At 34.9% G+C, this 25,344-nt stretch overlaps 1 protein-coding gene and 1 pseudogene across 2 annotated transcripts in view; both read right to left on the bottom strand.

Annotated features, from left to right (window-relative positions):
• ADGRB3 (adhesion G protein-coupled receptor B3) overlaps window positions 1–25,344 on the bottom strand; it is an 886,492-nt gene that overhangs the window by 531,090 nt on the left and 330,058 nt on the right. For both annotated transcript variants that reach the window (XM_024996868.2, XM_024996869.2), the window contains exons 4-6: window positions 13,120–13,230; window positions 7,159–7,320; window positions 728–892 (exon numbers count right to left, since the gene is read on the bottom strand). In XM_024996868.2, the coding sequence (XP_024852636.1) occupies window positions 728–892; window positions 7,159–7,320; window positions 13,120–13,230 (438 nt within the window). The remainder of the gene's footprint in view (window positions 1–727; window positions 893–7,158; window positions 7,321–13,119; window positions 13,231–25,344) is intronic.
• Window positions 23,025–24,638, bottom strand: LOC107132748 (elongation factor 1-alpha 1-like; annotated as a pseudogene).

Genomic DNA, 25,344 nt, shown 5'->3' with positions numbered 1-25,344 from the left:
AATTGCAAACCCCTTCAAGCTAGAGATCAGTCGTTTTCATTTTGTAGGTATTTGTTTTATGTGTGAATGTTTCAGCATCCTAAATAACAGCATTAGGAAGACTTTTCTCTGGAGCAATGGTGGAAATTATCAAAAGGTAAAACAGAATTGAAACATTTTAAAGGAAAAGAAAAAAATGTAAATACACTTGAAGAACAGATTTTACAGTCCTCATAATCATATCAGGATTATATATCACTTATGATCTAACCATTTTGAATATCTAGCAGTGAATGCAGAAAGTCTGATTTTCTAGCAAATGTCTATAATCCTCTTATTGAAGGGCCATCTCTACACCAGACTCTCTATTTACAATGTGGAAGCAACAGTCCATTCAAGTCTTTGGGAAGTCTTATAATTTTTCCAGGAGAGAAATCCATGTGTAGGATAAAAGTCTTAGTGGGAATCATTAATATGCATATTTATAGAATTTCAATAAAGGTAAGCATCCCCTGGTACACAGTATTAATTATTAATACTTCAAAATTAATGAAATATTAATATATACAACTGCATACAATAGAATCAAGGAAGGTAGCTGGCTTTATTTAAGCAAGAATCAATAAAGAAAAGGCTCATTTTCCAATGCGGCTAAATGAAGGTTGTACTCTTAAAATCTCTTAGGTATACTGGGGACCATATACAAAGATCAGAAACACAAAGCTCACCAAATGCAGAACAGGCTCACCTGGGCAGAGGGCGATATTACATGGCTTATGATGTGTCTCCGGCCCTTCGCACGGCCTCCCCCCATACTGGGGCGGAGTGCACGACCGCGTTCTGGTTCTCTGGCCTCGACCACAGGTGAATGAGCACAGACTCCACGGAGACCACTCCTCCCAGACTCCATGGACTGCAATAAAGCAAAGAAGCTTCAACAACAGAAACCGAGACGCAAAGTCAAAGATTACTTTTTTAAATACATAACTAAGAAAAAAAAACTCATCAAATAGACAAGTATGAAGGTATTTTAAAAATTCATTTGAATTACTCTTATTTGCCACAAGATGTAAGTTAACTCAAAAATCATTAAAATAATATAAACTTGCATGTACCTTTGTATTTGAACAATTACTTATGTCATATAGTTTATTATTTTTTTTTAATGGAAATGTACCTCTCTATGTCATGGTAAAACAGTCATGAGTTACTTCACATCTATGTAAAACTAACTAAATTTCTTAGAGTAACCTTCTGGAGTTAAAGCTGAGTTTAAATAGAGAGGGTCAACTTAATTTTTTCAACATTTAAAAAGTTTCAGGATTAATAAATTTGATTAATAAATTTTTTGATGTCAGAGCATTGAAGGTACATATTTTAAACAGACTTCACATTTTATAAAATGTATTTTTGCCATTTAAAATCTGTGGGTGTTTAAAGTCACTGTTTTTTGAATAAGAGGTAAATTTCAAATTTCTATTTATTTGCTAAGAGTCCCCTCTTTCCCTAGGTTTAACATGAGGGGCAAATATGAAGACCTATTTCTAATAGCCAGGAAACCAGAAGACACCTTTCCTCTTCTAATAACTAAATGACACTGGTAATTCTCCTACTAAGTAAAACTTCTTGAAAAAACAAATGATTTAATTAAGATTATGCTTCATATAACTATCAATACATCAGTACTTCAAATATGCCATCATGATGAATTCAAACTTGACTGGAAATACTAACATAATTTGTGTTCCTCCATAATAAACACTTCACATAAATATTGATAACTTTTGCCAAAAGGCCATTAGGGTTAAAAGTTTAGGTCCCTTTCTTGAACTGTCAAATCACCAGTTCCATCCCAGTTTTTAACATTTGGGGCAGTAAGCAGTAGCACTCCATGGATAATACATGTATTATATCCACCCCATGGATAATACAAATCAAAATAAACCAGGCAAAATGTGCTCTTCTGGTCAAAAGTTCTTGTCTTGATATTGAAACTCTATCTTACTCTTGGAAGTCCATGAGCAAATGCTTGATATAACACCTACAGACATGAGTAGGGGGAGTAGAAATTTATACTTAAATAACAACAACAAAAAAAAGATGCTCATTTTCTTTTCAACATTGGTCAGGGCAAGTAGAAGTAACAGAAGAGTTATTCAAGTAAATATAGTACATCTAGAATCTTCTTCACGTATCTGCTGACCAAGTTATTTTAAAAACACAGATACAATACCCTTAATTATAAGGCAGTCTCTTCTATTTATACTATTTATTTGCCCCAACTTGTGAAAATGTGTTCAACTATTGGAAAAATTAGCCAAATTTAGGCAATAGTCAATGAAATATTCTTTAAGATACTGTGAAACTAGCTGGCAAATATATTTCAAACACACTGTATAGAAAAAGAGAGAGAGAAATTAATATGTATTTTTCCCATTTAAGTTTAGGAACACCAAAAATAATTTGTATATATTGGCATAAGAATAAATAGTAAGTTTATATTTAAAGTCTAAGGAAAAAAATATACAAATACCTATATTTACATATGGGAATATATGATTAATTATAGCAAAATATTTTAAAGTAACATATACAAACATTTAGTTATGTAAAATGCATACCTTTAAACAATTTTTGCATTTATGTTTAGTTATCAAGTTTCTCCATTTAAAAAACACCATTTCTCCTTTATTTTCTGTATAAGATGTTAATAGGCTATATAGTATTTTTATTTCTCGTTCTGTTCGTTTTCTCTTCTATCAAACTGCATTGTTCCAAAAGCAGTGAACAATCTCAGAAGAAAAAGCTGCTAAACTGCCAGGTTTTTCTCCAAAATCTTACTGAAATGTTAATTAATCTTGATGACTTAGTTAAATTATGAAGCTAGAATCCTCTGAAAAGTAATCTTACCTCCTACTTTTTAAGTCTTTATTGTTTCATGGTGAAATTTCGTGACTCCTCCACATCATTTTTAAAAAGCAAAAATACTTTTTATTTGAAAAGGACATAAAATTATCAATAATTTTTATGATACTATTGAATTAGGAAATTAGGGCACAATTTTTTTTTTATAAATTTTATACATTCTCTTCATAAGATTTAGGATAAAGGTTAAATATTTTAATTTTAATGGGAATTCATTATATAAACTTTTCTTTTTAGAAAAGTATGAAAAGTGATCTAGTGCATTTGAAAAATATGCCTAGATGCAAATCAAATCAATCTATTTTTATAGTTTCCTCTTTAGATACCAGCTGTAATATTTCTATTTCATCTCTATTCTATCTAGAGATGAAATGAAGAATATACAATATGCAAATTATATTACTACCAGATTTTGAAATAAGTATACAAATTATGTTGTAATTTAGATTGGGATGTATAAGATAACTCTAAGTGAAAGTTTTCTTTTTTTTTCTTAAGAAAATAAATGGATATGAAAATATGACCTTAAAAAAAATTCAAAACCACTCCTTAGCCTAAATAAACATTTATTCTAAAATACTGCAGTACATATAGAGTAGATTAGTAGTTCTCAACCAGAGGCAACATTGCCTCCCCAGGGAACATCTGGGAACATCAGAGACATATTTGGTTGTCACAGCCTCAGGGGAAGAAGGAAGTCTCCTGGCATCTGAAGGGTAGGCGTCAGGGATGCTGCCAGACATCCCTGCACCTTCAGGCCAGCTCCCCACAATAAAGATTTATCCACATCAAAATGTTGATAGTACCAAGGTTTCAGAAACCCTGGAAGAGATCATAAAACTGTAAGTCAGAAAAAAGAAAGAAAGTTGCCCAGTCATATTTGACTCTTTGCTACCTCATGGACTGTAGCCCACCAGGCTCCTCCATCCATGGGATTTTCCAGTCAAGAAATTGGAGTGGGTTGCCAAAACCAGGTCAGTACATACACAATCTCACATAGCTCTCTAATTTTCTCAATTTACTTTCTGTTTATCTCTAGCATTTTCTTCTCTAAGCAATAAAAGTTTCTAAGAAACTATGATGTCAAGGCAAAAATTTTGTAAAAGGCTGGATATTTTAGGATTCATATTAGAAATAACAAATTATTATGCAGTTTAATTTTAAAAAACTCTTTAAATGTGAATAATATGGGTGAATGGTAACTAATATATAACACTATTGATTAACCTTTAATAGCACAAATAAATATAAGCTCTAGTTCTATCATTCCATACATTTTGTGAAAAGTGACATTTAACATTCAATTTTTCTGTGTGTCATTTTCATTAACTAAATGGCAAATGCACTTCTTTATACACAGGGTGACAAGTAGGTTATTTATTTCTGAGGTAACTTTCTTCTTGGGAATAAGCTATTATTTCAGAAAAAATATTTACACTATTCAAAGTACTATCTCAGATTTTAAATTCATCTTTTTTTTTTTTTTAGTGTTTTCATTGTATGTTGTATAAAGACATACATATTTACCAGCATGGCAAATAAGTGAACAAAATGTTGAACACAAAATATTTCATAACAAGCACAATCACCATCTGAAATGTATCAGTTTCCTGTAGTGGGATAATTATTGTACATTCAAAAAATAATAAAGTTGCTAAGTTATTCTTCATGTTTGGAAAATTAAAAAGAAATCAACAAAACTCTTGTCAAGATCTTTGATTCAATATCAGAACTATAACAGTGGTTAGATGATTAAAAGATACAGATTTCTTATCATCCTTACTATTTAGACAGACAAACCTCTATGTATGTGGAGGTGAAGAGGAACCAATAATTAGCATGTACTTCTTCAGTAGGCATCACGGTAGGAGGTTTAAGAAAATGAGGACAAACTTGACCATCATAGAATATTATTGTTTTCTGGACCTGAGACACAGAGTGAAAGGGAGAACATGCTGGTCCCACGACAGATGGTCTCCATGCCCAGGGATGGGTGAATCAACATCGTCTGGCAGGAAGATGGAGGTTTTCATTTGCCAACCAGGTGAGTGTTTATGGCTAGTATCTGGAAAGTAAGCTCTGAACAGAGAACTGTGGGGAACTCCTCAGCCCCACTCAGACCTGCACTTAGGGATCTGTTAGCCATTAGATTTTATTCCTGTACATTGAAAGGATCTTGACTCTTCAAAAGGATGCTGGCAAGGTAAGTGTATAGGTCAAGTACAACCTAAATCTCTCTTGACAGTTCTCTCCTTGTCCAGTACAGAGCCCTTAATGTAAACACTGTTAAGTAGGGGCCGGATTTAAGTACTAGTCCAGACAGTGCACTGTGCACTTAACACACACTCAGCAGAAATCCACTAGCATTTTTCATGAGGTCCTTTTACCTACAAAATTTAGAAATGCCCATCTCCTTACTATTTGCTTTTCTGCTCTTGCCTAATGTGTATTAGAGTCCACTTTGCTCTGTGACTCCTGTTTTGTCTTTTTTTTTTTTTTTGTCTTCCCCATCCACAACTTCCTTAAGCATTTTTCCCTCACTTTGTAATTTTCATTTGATGTTCCTTCTCATCTAGTCTGATGCTCACTGACTTTTCTTGTTTTTAGTGGAATTATTGCTCTTTTCCTGCCATTCCTCATAGATTTCTGCCCTGTTTATCTTTTTTTTTTAATTGAAGTAGAGTTGATTTACAGTGTTGCAGGTGTACAGCAAAGTGGTTCAGTTATATATGTGTGTTATGTATATATCTATTCTTTTTCCTGTTGTTCTGCTCTGTTTAGTTATTTTTTACTTTTTGTTTTTGGCTGCATAGTGGGGCCTGTGGGATTTTAGTTCGGTGACCAGGCATCAAATCCACTGGCCCCTGCAGTGGAAATGTGGAGTCTTAACCACTGGATCGCCAGGGAAGTCCCACTGTTTATTTTTTAATTCTACTGCTATGTGCCTTCCAAGCCCCTGACAAAGGGATCTCCCAGCTCACCAAAGCATTCCTTCTTCAGGACTGCTCACCACTTTCTTCCCTTTTTATTTTTACCAGTGTGTCTTTCCTTTTATTGTGATAAAAATATACCAAACGGAAAATTTATCTTCGGATCCTTTCTAAGTATACAATTCAGCAGTATTAAGTATATCCATATTGTTGGGAAACAAGTCTCCAAAAAATTTTCATTCTGCAAATCAAAACTCTGTCCCTATTAAATAACTCCTCCTCCAACTTGTTTTTGAATGGGTTGCCCTTGCCCCTTCTGGGAAATCCGGACTATCCCTGCCCTGGGCCACCCACTTTGTACTTTTGCTTTTAGCAACTGCAGAATCAGCCTTCTCTGGAAGTGGAACTCTCCAGAAGCCTTAAGCACACTTCACCAGATGAAAGGCAGCGCAGTGCCCAGCCCTTTCCTTGTGCCTGTCTCACTCCAGAGGATCTAGATGGGCTGTGAATGCAAGTCCATTGTCAACTGCAGGGAATAATGAGTTTGCATCACCCATCCGTCAGATGGCTGAGCATAAGTATAAACCTGGAGATTCACAGGATTATGTGCTTTGGACTTCTTGAAAGAATCCTGTTGGTACTCATTTTACAGGAAAGTCAGAGTTCTGAGAAGAAGAAATGCTCATAATATGCATATATGCACTGCCTGCCAAAAAATGAAGCAACATGGAAAAATCGGATCCTAAGTGGGTAAGCTATTATGCTATAAAGAAGACCATCTTTTTCCATTAGTGACTTTAAGTTTACAAAGCAGAGGATGGCTTTGATGAGGGCAGTCACTTGAATAAAATAAACTAACAGAAAGTCCTTTGGTCAGGGGCACTTTTTTTCTGATGGGTTAAATAAGTGGTAGGAAAATAGCTGACTCCCTTAAAGGTTGTATTGCTGCATTAACCACTGCCTAAACAGTGCCTACTGATCACATTCCAGGATGCTGGCAAATTTCACTGTTCATCCAACATTCAATTGGACTTTTTCACCTTTTAAAATAAGACTTTGAACCTTAAATACCATGAGAAACAGATACAGAAATATCAAGCTTATAGTTTCAAGTGGGTAGGGAGTCACTTATATAATTGCTTGACTGCTCTGAAAGCAGAAAGCAGCACATACATAATAAAATTTCACAGCTGAAAACAAATTACACTTATTCACTCTTATTAAAATGTCTATACCCAGTTCATATGAAAATAACACATTGTTCCAAATGCGTAGCATGACACAATTCAATAACATCCACAGTTGTAGTTGCTGCTAACACTACCTGGACAGAGGGCAGTGTTATTGCAAACCCTTGATTCTCTTAATGGGCCGCTGCAGTGTGTCCCGTAAGGTGATACACAAGTTCTGGTTCGCACCTGCGACCCCTGACCACAAGTAACTGAGCATGTGCTCCACTGGGACCACTCTTCCACGCCAGATTCACCTGTGAGCAAGACAACAAACAAACATGAAATACCGTCTTGAATATTCATCTAGTAAGCATTATACCACAGTGACATTATGACATGCAAGGATAATTTCAATGTAAAAACATGACAGTACATCAAAGCCATACAAAAACATTTCAGAGAAAAAGAAATGTAAATAGAGATCCTATGACACTGATGCAAGGTTCACGTTAGCTATAACCTTGTTAGCAAGACTCTGCTTCACAAATCCACTGGGCCATGGATGCTATGAATGGACCAGTCGGTGTTTTTCAACAAGGAATGAATGATTGTTGGAGCGATTCTTTTCAAACCAGTCTAAGGCTCTGTACTTGCTTGGAAGAGAAAGCAAAATGCATGGCTAAACTTACTCTGGCTTTGATGAGCAGGCATATATTGATGCATCCTTCCCCAATTCTTTGTTGCATAATCTCCTTTCTAATGCTGAATTAGGTAGGGCCCTGGGAGTTTGGGCATATCTAATTTTTATTGTGTTGAACATTGACACTTATCTATAATTTATTCCTAGTTCAATTCCTAGTTTTTCATCCTATAACAGTTATTCATTTGTGATAATTTGTTTTAAAATGTTCTGCTCACAATTTTCCTCAAAATGAATTTTAATTGAAATAAAGGAAAATTTCTCTATGATTTCTGTTAATTTAACCTGGAACTAGTTTTTACTAAAAACTAGGGTTTTAAAAGTCATTGAATGTCTGAATTCATTAATTTTCTTGGAGTAGGTATCACCCTGAAACTATGTCTCCCTTCTATTATTATCCAAAGTCACGTCCCAAGGAGATGTAAAATCAAGAATTTCTAAGACAATCCCAAGAGCTCCTATTGATAATTATATTCTGGTCATGGTGTTCAGAATAGATTTTTGAAAACTGGTTGGAAAAGTTGTAGTTGCTTTTCTCCAAATACAAAGTCAGGCCATTTACCTACTGGAAGATACTAGTTAAATTTAGACTTTGTTGAAAAGTACTTTTCCATCATTTGGCAAAGTGTTTCTGAAAGCTTTGTATCACTGATTATATAAACCAAGGAGCAATTTATATTTTATAGGTTTCACTTAGAATTTGCCTTGGGAATAGAATTCAAAGGATAGAATGTGATAATCCATGTGTCCACCTTCTGTGGAAAGGTTAGTAAATGACTTAGAAATGATTTGCAGTGTAACTCAAGGCAGCTGATCCACAGGCGGGGACTTTAGGACAGAAGGAGATTGGATCAGAATGTAACTCAATGTTCTGATTTCTTCACTGAGAAGTTATTTTTTTCAAGAAAAAGAGAATCAGCTGAAATAAAACGCGCATTTGATAAAGTAGTTCTAGTTACATTCTGTTGTAAGCGTCTTATCTCAAGGCCCAGGACAATTAGGTCACAGACAAGCATGGGTCCACCACCCACACTTTGTATGTAGTAGAAACATTTGTTCTTATATTGGTCTGCATTATGCACCCGAGGTATAAATAATAGAATGCATTTATAACTGGATGTATGTCATAGGGTACAGTGGTAACTGGGATGACAGTTTATATTAAGTAGGACATCTTTTCAGTGTTGTGATCAATGTTTGTCTTGGTCATACTCTAATCACCACCCTTGATTATTCCAGTATTTTTTGCCTCTACCAATTTATATATTACTAGTCCGTAAAATGTTATTGAATGACATTTGAATAATATTTAAAGCTATGACTAATAGTTTATGCATTTACATTAAAGAATACTCTATCAAGGTTGAAATCATTATTTTAGAAACCAAATAATATAACAATGGTTAAAAATATCTACACATGTATATATACATGCATATATATGTATATAGTAATCAAAATTTAAACTTAAATTTGGGGAAAATATAATGAAATTTTTTTTTCTTGTGATAGTTGAACTGGTGTTTATGATAAGACTAAGTGAAGTAGAAATATCATGGTTGAATATTATTAATTAAAAGCCAGAAAACTTTGAACATTGTGAATTCTATAATAAGTAAATGATAAAAGTTATGAATACAATTAGTTCTATTTTTCCACAAAAGCATTGCATTGTTATGATGGCAGGAAAAAATGTTTTAATTTAAGTGAGCAATGAATCAGGATCACAAACTACTTTTAAGGGCATTTTTGTACAAATATTGAAAATTTAGGTTGCTTCTGTATGTATGAAGCTACAATGTTGTTGAAAAAGCTAGACAGTGATGCCTAGGTTGGAGGGACTGATAATTATTCTTCAGAATTGGCTAATTCACTCTCTCAAACTGATGGTTCCTTTTGCTGATCGAAACCAAAATAAATAAATGGAAAACATATATATGGGCTTTCAAATTACTAATCAAACCTTGCCATTAAAATATTGGTCAACCTATAAAAATGACCTTGTTATATCTCCATCTATAATTTCAAGTAATACTTCCATGCAGTAGTTACATTTTCCATTCTGCCCATGGCCTCATCCCAGAAGGGCATGAAGGCTGTTCTAGTCTTGGGGCTTTGTGAGAAACACTTTCCAGCAAAATTATTTTATAAAAAATGCACTGATATTAAAATAGTAAAGTATAACACAATGTATACTCTTTTTAATATATGTGTCTTTGGAGAGAGCACAAACTACTATAATTTGGTTCCTTAACTTGTAACTGAAGGCACATTACACATGGTGTAGAAGGATTCAGTATCTACGGAACTTTTAAGGCCCTTTATTCTGACATAAAACATGAAAGGAAACTAGAAAGCACTGCACGTAGAGTCAGAAGACCTGTGTTTGATGGAAATCTAATGCATATTAGCTCTGAGACCTGGAGAAAGTTACTTTATTTTTCTGAATCTCTCAGTCAGATGTGTAACATATCTACCTCAAAACCTATTTGTGAGAATTAAATGAGATAATGTATGAGTGCATTTTAAGCTATAAACAAAAGATTAATATAAAATGTTGCTAGTATGTAAAAATTATGAAATTAGAAATATATTTACAATTTTATTTTTCTGTCTTAAATAACATGCAACGTATTAATGTATTCTATTTTCTCCACTGGAATAAAAGACTAGTTTCCTAAACATTTTTATAAGATCATTTTATAACTATGACGTTAAAAAAGCATCAGTGAGTATAATTAAAATGGCTTAAGCCATTTTGTTGGCATTTAATTTAGATGTCTATATATCTTATCACAGCATTTCATTTCATTCGAACATTGTACATGTATGCCCAAACTAACCTATCTCAATTACCTAATTGACTAAAATGATCGAGTTAGTTTGATAAAGTAATACAACCTTACTAAATATTACTCTTCTAAAAAAATTGCCACTTAATTATTATTTCATAAAAAGGGTTGACTGATCAGACTGGTTGAAGAGGCCAGGTTACTCATTTTGAAAGGAACTCTTAAATTTTAAGGTCTGATAGCTGCTGCTTTGTTTTCCCTCAGGACTAATATACAAATATATTGTATTTTATTATTCAGCTTTACATCTATTTTATTATTCTTTGTTTTTAAATTAATGTTAGCAAATGATTATCATTGTTTATATGTAACACTCATTTATTTTGTTTTATAAATAGAAAAGTTTTATTTGGTGAAATAGATGTTTTATAAATAAAAGTTAACTTTCATAAAATTTTATTGTGTGATACTCAGCTGTATTTATTCCAACTACCTAAACATCTAGAGAAAGTATAACTCAAAAAATATTTAAGGGGAAAAAACCCTCTCCGTTTAGCTTTACAACTGTGAGTGTCAAATTATGCATTTTAAAAACTAAAATGCAGTTTTCTAGTCTTTTATCAGTATTATAGTAATTTAAACTTAAAATCAGTCTTATACCTGTATTTATAGTTGCTTATCTTTGGATTAAAATGAAATTAGAAATATATACTAGCTATCAAATCAAGCATTTCATCAATATTTTCAGAAGTTTAATTCTGAAGTTTATTGACATTTCCAACTTATTGTTCACAGCATGGAGAAACAGTTTTAAAGCTCTTCATGTATCTATTTAATAAGCATTTCATCTATTTTACCAAATCATGTGTTACTATATAGTAGATACAAAACAATGCTTGGAAAATAATGAGTAAATTAAAACAGAAATTAGTAATAAATCACTAAGAAAACATAATGTTCCTTGTGATTTGACTTTGCAAAAAGGTTTTTGGCTGAAAACTCTGAATTCTCTTGGTATGTGTCAGGCAAATCCAAAAATTAAGTTTATATAAAAAACTTGTGCTACATTCTTGGAAAATTAAAACTATGGTTCTTCATTTTATTAATAAGTGACCATAGTTTTAGGAATTTTAGTAAGCCAGTGTCTGCCACTTCTTTTGCAAAAAGTCAAGACACCTCTAATCTTAGAAGGCTGAGTAGTCAGCCCATGCTCTATGCTTTATTTAGAGACAAACACTCCCTAATCTCTGGTCAGTAGTTGAATTGTTGATCCCTGTAAGGGAGAAAAATACATTTAGAAATTTGAAAATTTGCCAAAACCTAGTCATGCACTTTTGCTTTTGCACAATCAAACAGTAAAAACATAAATAAGCTCTTCTTAAACAAGAAGCTACACAAAAAGCAATCCAGATAAGCAAACTTTCTTCATTTCTGGATTTGGCTGTAACATGTAGTTTTACAAAGCTAAAAATATGTTCTTAATTGTAGAATTTATTCTAAATGTTCTTTCTGTTCTGAGAATTCATTGACCTATTTGCCACTAATATATTCAAGTCTACGACTACTAACCCATTACTAAGAGCACAATTCATTAAGAATATTTGCAGTTTTTAAGCTGTAGATACAAATCCAGTGTTCTGAATAAAATTATCTGAAGAATATATGAACTAAAGGGCATATTCATTTTTCAAGAGAATTTCATCAAAATTTCTCTGAATGTTATGTCAAAAGTTGATCATGTACTTGAAACTTCTGTAAAAATAGTAAAACACATCGTCTAGATTGGGACATATAAGACTTTGTGAAGACATAGATAAAACTGTTAGTTTGCAATTTCCTGAAATAAAAGTGATGGCTGAAAATAGTCACAATACAGTTTAGTCATATTTTCATCTAAGAACATTCTACATGCAGTACAAAGAGGTGGAACTATAGCCCACTTATTATGATGAGCCAAAAGAGGAATGTATCTATATTTGGAGGGGATGTATTTAAGAATAATCTGATTTATTTAAAATTAAAATGTTATAAACCAAAAAAGTTATTCTATTGATATTAAATTACTAGGAGTGTTTTACAGCTATGAATAAAGACTGTCAACTTTTTATTATTTAGCTCATATAAGAAAACTCTTCAAATTAAAAATATTAAATTCTAAAAAAATTTCTAATTGCTATACATTTTAACAATCAATTAATAGTTAGATGATGCAAGACATTTGAAAAAAATATTAAACATATTAAACATTAAATTTCATCATCTAAAGTCCTACTTCAAGTTTTAATTCTGAAAAGTCAAAATAATCATTTGTTGATGAAATAACTTTGTTGACTTTCTGTAAAAGTTTAATAATACATTTTAATTAGTTAATTAACATAAGTAATAATATGTAAATCCTAAATGTCTCACGCTGAAAGCAAAATAAATCTTATACATTTTTGTGCACTTTCAATTCACAGCTACTTCATTTATGGACTTTAACTGGTGACAAAAAAAAAAAAATGGCTCAAAAAAAATATCAGCTCCAAAAACTGACAAATGTGCAGCAAAAGATTATGAAAACATGCAGTGGTTTCATTAAATTAACAACAATAAATAGAAAAATGTAACTAACGTATTACCAGTTTGTGCCATAAATTTAGCAGCATCAGCTTGTTCCTGAGGGACCCTTTTTTCATGAACAGATCGAGGTCGCTGACTTTTAATTGTATGATCTCCCATCATTCCAAATTCTAAAGACAGAATAAAGGTATATGAAAGCTCGTGTGTAGACATTTCTCACAAATCACATCACTGTCTCATGCAATATGTTCCTACACAGATCTAGAAGTTACTGATTCATTCCATGATTCTAAATTTTCTAGGCTCATCTGCTTGGAATATTTCTAAACTCCAGTCAAAAAAAAATCTATAAACAAGAGCAAGATTTCAAGAGACAATAATAACAGTCAGTGAAATGAAACATTGGGTTTTAAGTCAGCTTAATCAACAGAAGTAGTGTATTCTTGTCTGATCATGTTTTGAAGCAATGCATCAGAAAAAATACAACCACAGTGCTAACTTGTTCTTCAGAGAATCCTGACTGCAAAGCGGTTGCTGCTTTGCCGAAGAGTGATCACCCCCACAGGTTTTTTCAGCACTTTCTTGTGGAGTGAGTAATCCTGTAACCTAGCTCACCTACGGCAAACATTCACTTGATGAACTGTTTTTCCAAAGATGAAGTTGACCTTGGTGTCCTCCAAAGATTATAGAAAATGGTAGCTTAAATAATTCTCATCTTCTCCTGCCTTGTCCCCACATAATTCTTCATTTCTTTTCTAAGCACTTTTAAACGTTATGTTTAAGAATGAGAATGACTCCAGGTTTTTTCATTCAATCCTTTCAATGTATACCTCCTAAGAAAGGAAGAAAAATCTGGGCATAACTCAGAGACAGATGGGGGAGAGAAAAAAATAAGCTGAACAAAAGAATAGATTCCACATAATATATATTTTTAATCTATACACTTAGAACTCTGTAAGAGTTCCATACTTTTCACTGCTACTATAAAATAATTTTTGTAGCCTTCCAGGCTCCTCTGTCCATGGGATATTCCCAGTCAAGAATACTGGAGTGGGTTGCTATTTCCCCCCACCGTGGGATCTTCCTGACCCAGGGATTGAACGGGCGTCTCCTGCATTGGCAGGCAGATTCTTTACCGCTGAGCCACTAAAAATAATTTTAATAAAAACAAAGCCTCATGAATGGCATGTTTTGTTCTGGCTCACCGGAGTGCAGGTGTTGGGAGGGCATTGCTGAAGGCCAGAGGTCAGTGGTGCTCAATGTTACAAGAAAATTGCTGGGCCTTTAAGACCAGGTCTTTTCTACATGACACAGATGATTGGGTAAAATACGTTCTAATGATTGTGCAGCTCTATTGCTAGAACTAATAATGTCAACATTTAGGAATGGGTAATTTCACCAGCTTATTGTTTTGGCTTTTCCCATCCATCTTTAAATAATCTTCTGCTAAAATACTACGGTGTACTTTGTGCAATTAAGCAGTGCATTTTTGTATGCACAGCTCTGATCTTTTGTGTGAAGAGAAAACATTAGCATGTGTTTTGTCCAGCCTGGCAGCTTTCCTCATAAATATTAAAAGTATGGCACCTGACAGATTGATTTATCAGAAATCCTTGCCAGACACTCTACACAAGTGAACATCCCATGAGAAATTTGAGAAATTTAAATGTGTGTTTTTGTCAGTTTAGATAGAATCCAAGGCAGGAAACTGAAATTTTCATAAAAAGTCAGTTGGTTGAATCTTGTAAAATCCATCACTGTTTCCCATTGCTGCCAATGACCTTTCAGTGCATTTGTTTATGTGCACTGTAGGTTCTGCCTAAATCATGCTTCATTCTACTAATAAGAAGCATCTAATCACATATCATTTAATGATTTTGGAAAGTGACTACTTTGAAAATTTATATCTAGATTCATGCACTACCCAATATTTTAAAATATTATATATAACTGAAATTTCTCTGGATCTGAAATAGCAAAGGAAATGGAGTAGTAATTTTTATTAACAGTATGCTTTACCTTCTGTCCCCTTGAATTTATCATTTAAATTGTGTATGTGTGTGTGTCTTTCACTTAGGGCATCTGAATCAGAGTACAGGTTCACGAAAATAATCTGGAGGCTCGGACACCTAGACTAAGGCAGTTTGGGCACCCGTAGAGTGAAGGACAGCGAAAGAAATTATCCCATGCCTACAACATCCTAACTACTAGGTAACTTTATTACCTGCTTTAGAAAAGGCAATTCTTCAACTCAGTGGCAGTATGATAATAGCCTGCAATTTGTTTTCTAAGAAAAAACAGTTTACTGTACAGGGACGATGATGCTGAAATTTAGGAGTCTGAGGATATAAGCTGACACTGCTGAGATCATTTTAAAAGTATCATATTCAATTTTTAATAATTCTGAAGTTTAAACATGAGTTTACTTATTTTTTTAAAATAGGCATTAGTTATTTCAGTGAATATGTCATATTATTAGCTGGAATGTAATTGAAGTCTCCTGAATATATTTATACTACAAATTAGATTTCTATATTCTTCAATCTAGTCACTTCTACTTATTAATCACCAATGTTATAAAATATTAGTGCTGATGCCTTATCATGGGTCATAGTATTTAAAAAAGTCTTCAATCATATATGGACATTATTACATAATTTTTATACAACCAAAACTTTAAATGAAATTTTTATTATTGCCATCAAAACAACTTATCTAAAATTACTTTAAAAATTAAAACTATTAAGAAGTATTGATGTAACCAAATTCCTTATAAGACAGATGACATGTTAGCCATTTATTTATTTTTCTCAGATGGAAAAGCAACACTATGGTGGTATTTTTTTTAATGTTCTAGACTGACTGTTTCAGACCTAAAATAATCCCAATTTGTAAGTGACATTTGTAAACTCTTATCTAATTAAATGACTTTCTCTTGCTAATGTTTATGTGCCGAGTGTTTGCAAAAAAATAAACATCTTTGTTTAAGTGTTATTATCAATGGTGAGGTTTAACAACAAACGTTATGGCTCCATCCATATCTCACAATGGGATACTTTCAAATATCGGTATTCTCTTTCAAGATGATATTATCTTCTTGACTTCTTATGAAAATAAAGGCCAATTAAATCATCCAAACTTTAAAAATAACAAGCTATTATGTTTGCTATTATTCTCTTACTTGGTGAGTATGAGAGAAGGTAAACCTTTAGAGTGTTATACTTTCTGAATAAGTAAGTTCTTCATGATTGTTGATCCATATTCAAATGATTCAAAGGTCATATACTACATTAGTTACATGAGAAAATAGCATAGCCAAATAAAAAGATGATCTGCTTTGGTGAAAGCAATGAAAAGCAAGTTATGGAATCAGATGAAGTCATGTATAGCATAATATTGTGTATATACATATGGTATATGGCTTATGAAAATACAGGGTTATTTCCTATATCTTTATACTGATACTATCAATGAAGGGGTCAATAAACAACTGTGTTCATGTATAAAACTCATATGGCTTCCATGTTTAGGCACATTTTCTCATACAAACTCTTTCGCTGCACTTCAAAAAAAAGCAGTAGCCTCTGGAAGTTAGATACAAATTTGTTGCTTTAAATATAGTTTTATGTCTTTTATTCCCCCACCCAGGACTTATAAGTAGATGACTAAGAAACAAATACACTCGTAAACTGACTCTTGGTGTTCAATTTTCAGTTATGAATTTTTTTCTGGAAATCAAGGGTTATAATAAAGTGAAATCATCAATAAGTTAACACACACATAATTCATTATTTTACCATGTGTTTATTCTTCAATGTATGGACAAGTAGAACATCAGATTATTTGATAACAGTTGTTACTGCCATCTAGCTTGCAATATAAATATTAACTTCATGTTGTCAGATAGCTTTCGCTCACCTTTCCACAGAAACTATTCTAGCTCACTATTGCTTCTCAAGAAACTCTCAAAGTTATGCTGTACTTTTATGCTACACCCCATTGCACGACTTTTGGTCATGGAAATAGTCAGGCCAATACACCCTTTCTCTTAATTTCCTCACCTGAAACATCTTTTTCTCCAGGCATGCCTGCAACAAAGCCACTGCAAGTCCCACCCCCAATGGCACCACCACCATGAACTAACCAACCAATCAGCATCAGCTTCCGTATGCCTTAGCTTCTGTCTGTTTTATGTCAATAATGGATTTTCAATTATTAGATTAGGTGCCTTATTCCCCCAACTAGATTATAAACTTCTATGAGAAGGAAGTACACCTTATGAGATTTAAAATCACCTCCTGCTTTGCATAGCTAGGGTTCAACATTTATTCTATAAATAAATTTTATTCTATGAATTGCTTCTTCAAAATGCAAATTTTTAGATGCTGAAAATCATTTCTCTAATATTCTTTGGTGAACAGTTCAATGGGTGAAAAATAAAATTCTTATAAAGTACTTAAATGTTAGGTATGCATGATTATGACGGTCAACATTTCTTTTGTCAACAGCATTTACTATATATTTTAATGTATAAATATACTCAAGTTATGAAAATAATTAAAGTACTATTTTATTTAGGATTTAAATCTCAGTGTCCTAAAACAAAGCTTAATGTTTTAAAATACCACTTAATTTTTGTCAATTATTTACTATGTTAAGTATTAAAATTACAAAGATAAGTAAGAAATAGTCTCTGATACTTTCACACCCAAGAAAAGCCACTAAACATGGCCTGAGCCTTTCAAGTACATAAATTACTTATCTTAATTGAAGTAATTAGCTACACTTACATGTTATTGAATTTATTATTTTTACACTTATTGGAAATAGAGTTGGCAGAGTTCTTTTTCATGCAAATTCTTTTGTGTGCATAAGATTGCTTGGAGTTCTCTAGGTAGTGACAAGGAGCCAGATTATCAGTCATTATAATATCCTTCTGTTTTCTGAGATTTTTTTTAAAAACATTTAATGTGATTAGACTTAAAAATTGAATTCTCTCCCTCACCAAGTATTTGTTGAGTGCTTGTACAAGCAGGTGATTTATGGAAACAAATAGATGATTGAGGAAAAGACTATTATCTTTTGTAGTCTGTATCATCAAAGACATTTCTAGAACTTACATGAACCATTGGAAACAAGGAATTTTAAGATTAGGCATCATTAGTTGAAATTCTAAAGGACACCGGTTACGAAAAACCTTTTACTGTTAGTTATAAATGTTGTTGTTCAGTCACTCAGTCGAGTCCTATTGTGTGCAACCCTTTGGACTGTATAGCCCGAGAGGGTCCTCTGACCATAGGATTTTTCAGGTAAGAATACTCCTGTGGATTGCTACTTCCTCCTCCAGGGGATCTTTCTGACCCAAGGATTGAATCCATATCTCCTGCCTCTCCTACACTGCAGGAGTCATCACTGAGTCAGTGAGTCATCACTCAGTCATCACTGAGTCATCGGGGAAGCCCCAATTTTAAACATACTAATACTTTAATTTCCCCAAAGAACCAAACAGGAATAGACTAAGTGAATAAATGACAATTTCCAAAGAATTAATTCAAGAATGACCATTACATAATAAATATCAGGAAATATTTAAGTAAAATACATTTTTAGAGGATCACAAAATTAACGCTAATGTCTAAAATAAATTAATTTCTATTAAGAAACACTAGAAATCTGAGCAATCCATTATTAAAAATTAAAAGATTACTTGATATCCTTTCCTTCAAATTACTTCTTGGTTTCATTGCCATAATCAGATACTTGGTTATAGGAACCAAGATGCTGTTTATTATAAAAATAGAATCTTGCTTTTGAAAATACTACCACAGAAATGATACTTTTCAACATTGGCCATTTCTCTGTTAAGTAAATGGGTGATTTTACAGCACTTCTAAATTGGATAAAAGATAGTATAATCAAAGGGTATGCTGTTAGTATGTCCATAGAAAAACTAAAAATGATCAGGTGTTTTAAGTTTTTAAATTACAAAACCCAAACTATTTTATAGAAACAATTGTCAAATATATTTAGTATCGATACTTAGACAACAATGATATATTTTAATTTACTGTATTTCCAAATACAAGCTTTGAAAAATAATTACATATAATAATAGATTTTTTAAATCTCTTCTCAAACATGTATTCAAAAATTATATTATAAAGCATCTTATCTAGAATGATTCCAGGACATTTGGGGTATAAACCTTTGCATCATTATTTTTATACTAACTCTGACTTCTGGGAAATGTTAGTAAATTGGGTACACAATTCCATGTAAGAAATCATCAATGTCGGAATTATTTGTTAATATTTAGTTAGTATATATTATCCAATTGCATTTTATGATCTCATCTCTTTCTAAGATAAGTTGAATTTTTATAAACTATCAGGAGTGATTTGCTTGAAAAATATTTGTTGGAGATGAGTAAAATAAATATAGTGTGTGTGTTAGTTGCTCAGCTGTGTTTGACTCTTTGTGACTCCATTGACTGTAGCCTGCCAGGCTCCTCCATCCACAGGGTTTTCCAGGCAAGAATCCTGGAGTGGACTGCCATTTCCCTCTCCAGTGGGATCTTCCCGATCCAGGGATAGAATCCGGGTCTCCCGCATTGCAGGGAGACTCTTTACCATCTGAGCCATAGTAAGGCTTAAAATAAATATAGAAACACATAAATAATAAAAGCAATTCTACTTCCAATATCAAACTAGTAGTATTCATCTCTTCTTGTTGACCTGCATCAGAATTTAACATTTTAGCACAGCAGTGGCAAAATAAGATGCTATGCTGTGAGTTCCAGCACCTTTGTAGGGAACTAAACCCCTCATACGGTAAAATGAATCTTATTGCTAATGTGACCCAATAAGATCTTAGGGAATCTGAATGAAAAGAAAGTGAACTGGGCTGTCCCTGGATGAACCATTTCTGTATTTTCCTAACAATAACAGGGCTGACTGGCTTTCTGCCAACCTCTCTGACATGACAGGGAATCAGGCACACAGAAAGCCTTTTTCGGGCCTTATGAAGAACCCTGGAAAGTATCTCTATCTAATAAAACGAGAAACTCTTGTAGGATTTTAGAGGCAATGAGTGAGAAATCATGGTTTGATTTGCATTTAGGTAGATTATGGTAACTGAAGAATGGAGAGCAGACTGTAGGGAAAAAGAATTAGAGGCAGCATAAACTATGAAGAGTGGCTGCAATTGTCCACATACAACCATCTGTGATTGGGCAGAGGGTCAGGTTCGACGGACAGGTTTCTGGCAGCTCCTAAGGGTAGAGGAGCAGATAGATGGGGTACCCCCATTAGATAAGAACCAGAAGGACACACAGAACGCTGGCCAGCCCCAGCTTACTGCAGGCTGAGTACATCTTTGGGGTCCAAATCATCGGCAATTAGAGTGCATTTCAATGCTCCAAAAGCTTACAGGAAAAGTGTTTTATAGAAAAGTTTATGTTTATAAAAGTCACACATTTTAGTATAATATTTTTGATAGATGCTACCTTTATGTACATACTTATATATTATACATATTATATAATCTATATATTATGTATTTGTTTAAAATGTTTAAGAACCTTTAAGATTTTTTTATGGTTTTTCTTTTTTTTAAATTTTATTTTATTTAACTTTACAATATTGTATTGGTTTTGCCATATATCAAAATGAATCTGCCACAGGTATACATGTGTTCCCCATCCTGAACCTTCCTCCCTCCTCCCTTTTATGATTTTTTAATTAAAGCTCATATCCATTTGGGACTTATCAACTTGCTGAAGTTCAATCTCATTTACTATGACAATATACGTGCATGTGTGATCAGTCGCTTCAGTCGTGTCCGACTCTTTGCCACCCTATGGACTACAGCCTGCCAGGCTCGTCTGTCCACAGGATTCTCCAGGGAAGATTATTGGAGTAGGTTGTCATTCCCTCCCCCAGGGGACCTTCCCAACTGAGGTATCCAACCACCGAGTCTCCTGCGTCTCCTGCACTGTGGGAGGGTTCTTTACTGCTGAGCTACCAGGGAAGCCCACTCTAACAGTAGAGCACAGAATAGTTTAACTGAAAGAAATATCACCCTATGCATATTTACTGAAAGAAATAATTTAATAAGATACTCCATGAAAAGAATTAGTGCATTCAACATTACAACTGAAAGTTAAAAGATTAGGTAAGTGGTTGTTTGACCAAAACAGTTCAATATATATACATAGTGGGTATTCCATGAAATGACTGTTTTTTTTTTTTTTTTCATAAGCACTGATAATTCAGAAACATCTTTATTGCACTTAATTACATTCACTTGATTCACATGATCTCAAGGTTGTATCTGGAAGTAAGAAAAGAGCATTTCCTCTGACATTTACACTTTTTGACCTATTTTGTTCCTACATAATCTATTTTTTAAGTAAATAGTTCTATTCACGTTTTACCATTTATCTACTGCTATAGTTCTACATTTTATTACATTTTAGTTTAAAGCATTATTGTATACATAGTTACCGAAATAATAAAACTGACTTATTTAATGAAAATGATTAAGATGTACATAGAGTGTTTATAATTATTTCTAAAAATAATATAATACTATCTTTACTAATCCCTTAACACAGCTTATTTTTAAGGGATATGTGAACACATGTGAATGATATTTTCAGAATTTTTCTAGGATAAAAACTATCCTTATAATCAATTAACATATATTCAAACTTGTTTCCATAGGTTGTCCTTATCAGTATTGAAGCCCAAGAGGCATTCAAAAAGAGAACTAAAAACAATTTGCAGCATCAAAGAAGTGCTTCATATACTTCCAGAGAAGGAAGACCACTGAAACTCAGGTGGAAGCTGCAACTTAATGTCGCAGTGGACAAGTGAATGGTCAACCAGCAGAAGCAGCTTCTGTTAAGCATCACACCTGAGCTTCTCTTAACCTGCTTCCTCCTCTTGCAAAAGGGGATTCTAGAACAGGTTTCTGAGGTCTTCTGAAGCACTAAAACTGCATCATTTTCTCAGGTCAAAAGTTGGCAAATGGACCTGTGGGCCATCTCTCAGCAGACCCAGAGGCCTAGAGGCTGTGCCAAGTTTGCCTGGGGTGCTCAGAAAAAACAGGCCCCAGAGTCTAAGGAAAACATGGAGCTGTAGCTGCTTCTATACCTTTGCTCAAGTCACTCAGTGTGGAATGGAGACAAGCCTGGGGCCTGGAATGCTTTGCTGCAATGCTACACCTGGATGCACCTCTCTTGGGTAACAAAACACAAAGAAACTGTATGGGACTAAAAGTAACTGTGTGCATGCACATTTAAGGCAAATTCTGGACCCCAAAGATACAAAGAGGTGGAAAAACCCAACTGCCACTTTTGAAGAGACTGGAGCAAAAACCAGGTATCAGAAGCAAAAGCAGGGTACCATATATGCCCCTGCACTCAGCAGCACCTAAGGGGTGGGCAAAGCACCTAAGCCCCTCTGTGGGTGGACTCCTCTACACACCCCTTCCCTCACCCCATATAAGGAAAAAGCTGACTCCCCGACCCGCCTTCTGAGCAAGCAGGGAAACTGTTGTTTCTTTTCCCAACCCTCTGACTCAGCAGGGGCCCCCATAAAGTTTGCCTGAATTTCTTGTCTGGCCTCTAACAAATTCCTTTAAGGAAGTCAAAAATCCTGGACTGTAACAGAACAGGTCCCTGGGTGAATGAGGTTCAATGGCTCAGTCTTATCTGACTATTTGCAACCCCATGGACTCCAGGACACCAGGCTTCTCTCTTCCTCACCATCTCCCAGAGTTTGCTGAAATTCATGTAAATCAAGTCGGTAAAGCCATTCAACCATCTCATCCTCTGTTGTCCCCTTCTCCTGAATTCAATCTTTCCCAACGTCAGGGACTTTTCTTTTTTTTTTTCTCATTAAACTTTTTTAATGGGTCTCAAATTCTGTGACAGGTTTTTGGTCAAGTTGTTTTCATTAAAAAGTACTGATTTTAAAAATAACTTAAACTGCCACACACAAAACATATGGTCCACAAAAACATTCTCCTTTCCTTCTGAAGGTTTTACGATGCATTGTTATCATTAATCAGTCTTTTACTCTTAAACTTAAATGGCCAATTGAGACAAACAGTTCTGAGACCGTTCTTCCACCACTGATTAAGACTGGGGTGGCAGGTATTGGGGATAATACTCATTTAGCCTTCTGAGCTTTCTGGGCAGACTTGGTGACCTTGCCAGCTTCAGCTGCCTTCTTGTCCACTGCTTTGATGACACCCACAGCGACTGTCTGTCTCATGTCATGCACAGCAAAACGGCCCAGGGGAGGATAATCAGAGAAGCTCTCGACACACACGGGCTTGCCAGGAACCATATCAACGATGGCAGTATCACCAAATTTCAAGAAATTAGGGCCATCTTCCAGCTTTTTCCCAAAACGACGATCAATCTTCTCCTTCAGCTCAGCAAACTTGCAAGCAATGTGAGCTGTGTGACAATCCAGCACAGGTGCATATCCAGCACTGATTTGGCCTGGATGGTTCAAAATAATCACCTGAGCTGTGAAGCCAGCAGCTTCCACGGGTGGGTCATTTTTGCTGTCACCAGCCACACTGCCACGACGGACATCTTCCATAAACACGTTCTCGACATTGAAGCCCACATTGTCCCCAGGAAGGGCTTCACTCAATGCTTCATGGTGCATTTCTACAGACTTCACTTCAGTTGTTACATTGACGGGAGCAAAGATGACCACCATGCCAGGTTTGAGAACACCAGTCTCCACACGACCCACAGGGACAGTACCAATACCACCAATTTTATAGACATCCTGGAGAGGCAAACGCAAGGGTTCGTCAGTTGGGTGAGTTGGTGGCAGGATGCAATCCAGAGCTTCAAGCAGGGTGGTTCCACTGGCATTGCCGTCCTCACGGGTGACTTTCCATCCCTTGAACCATGGCATATTAGCACTTGGCTCCAGCGTGTTGTCACCATTCCAGCCAGAAACTGGCACAGATGTTACTGTGTCGGGGTTGTAGCCGATTTTCTTAATGTAGGTGCTGACTTCCTTAACAATTTCCTCATATCTCTTCTGGCTATAGGGTGGCTCAGTGGAATCCATTTTGTTAACGCCATCAATAGTTGTTTCACACCCAGGGTGGAAGCCAGAAGGGCATGCTCACGGGTCTGCCCGTTCTTGGAGATGCCGGCTTCAAATTTACCAACACCAGCAGCAACAATCAGGACAGCACAGTCAGCCTGGGATGTGCCTGTAATCATGTTTTTGATGAAGTCTCTGTGTCCTGGGGCATCAATGATGGTAACATAGTACTTGCTGGTCTCAAATTTCCACCAGGAGATATCAATGGTGATACCACGCTCACGTTCAGCTTGAAGTTTGCCCAAGACCCAGGCATATTTGAAGGAGCCCTTTCCCAGCTCAGCAGCCTCCTTCTCGAACTTCTCAATTGTTCTCTTGTCGATCCCGCCACATTTGTAGATCAGATGGCCAGTCGTGGTAGACCTCCCTGAATCTATGTGCCCAATGACAACGATGTTGATGTGGGTCTTCTCCTTTCCCATTTTGGCTTAGGTTTAATGGTGGTTTTCACGACACCTGTGTCCTGGTGGCAAACCCATTGCGAAAAAGCAGGACTTTTCTAATTAGTCAATTCTTTGCATAAGGTGACCAAAGTATTGAAGCTTCAGCTTCAGCATCAGTTCTTCCAGTGAAGATTCAGGACTGATTTCCTTTAGGATGGACTGGTTGGATCTCCTTGCAGTCCAAGGGACTCTCAAGAGTCTTCTCCAATACCACAGTTCAAAAGCATCAATTCTTTGGCACTCAGCTTTCTTTATGGTCCAACTCTCACATCCATACATGACTACTGGAAAAACCATAGCCTTGACTAGACAGACCACTGTTGGCAAAGTAGTATCTCTGCTTTTTAATATGCTGTCTAGGTTGGTCATAGATTTTCTTCCAAGAAGCAAGCATCTTTTAATTTCATGGCTGCAATCACCATCTGCAGTGATTTTGGAGCCCAAGAAAATAAAGTCTGTCACTGTTTCCATTGTTTCTCATCTATTTGCCATGAGGGGATGGGACTGGATGCCATGATCTTAGTTTTCTGAATGTTGAGTTTTAAGCCAACTTTTTCACCTGCCCCTTTCACTTTTATCAAGAGGCTGTTTAGTTCTTCTTCACTTTATGCCATAAGGGTGGTGTCATCTGCATATCTGAGGTTATTGATATTTCTCCCAGCAATCTTGATTCCAGCTTGTGCTTCTTCCAGTCCAGCAT

This window comes from Bos taurus, chromosome 9 (assembly GCF_002263795.3).
Source record: "Bos taurus isolate L1 Dominette 01449 registration number 42190680 breed Hereford chromosome 9, ARS-UCD2.0, whole genome shotgun sequence".
In the NCBI taxonomy this organism is placed as follows: Eukaryota; Metazoa; Chordata; class Mammalia; order Artiodactyla; family Bovidae; genus Bos; species Bos taurus.
This window is presented reverse-complemented; position numbering and strand designations above follow the sequence as displayed.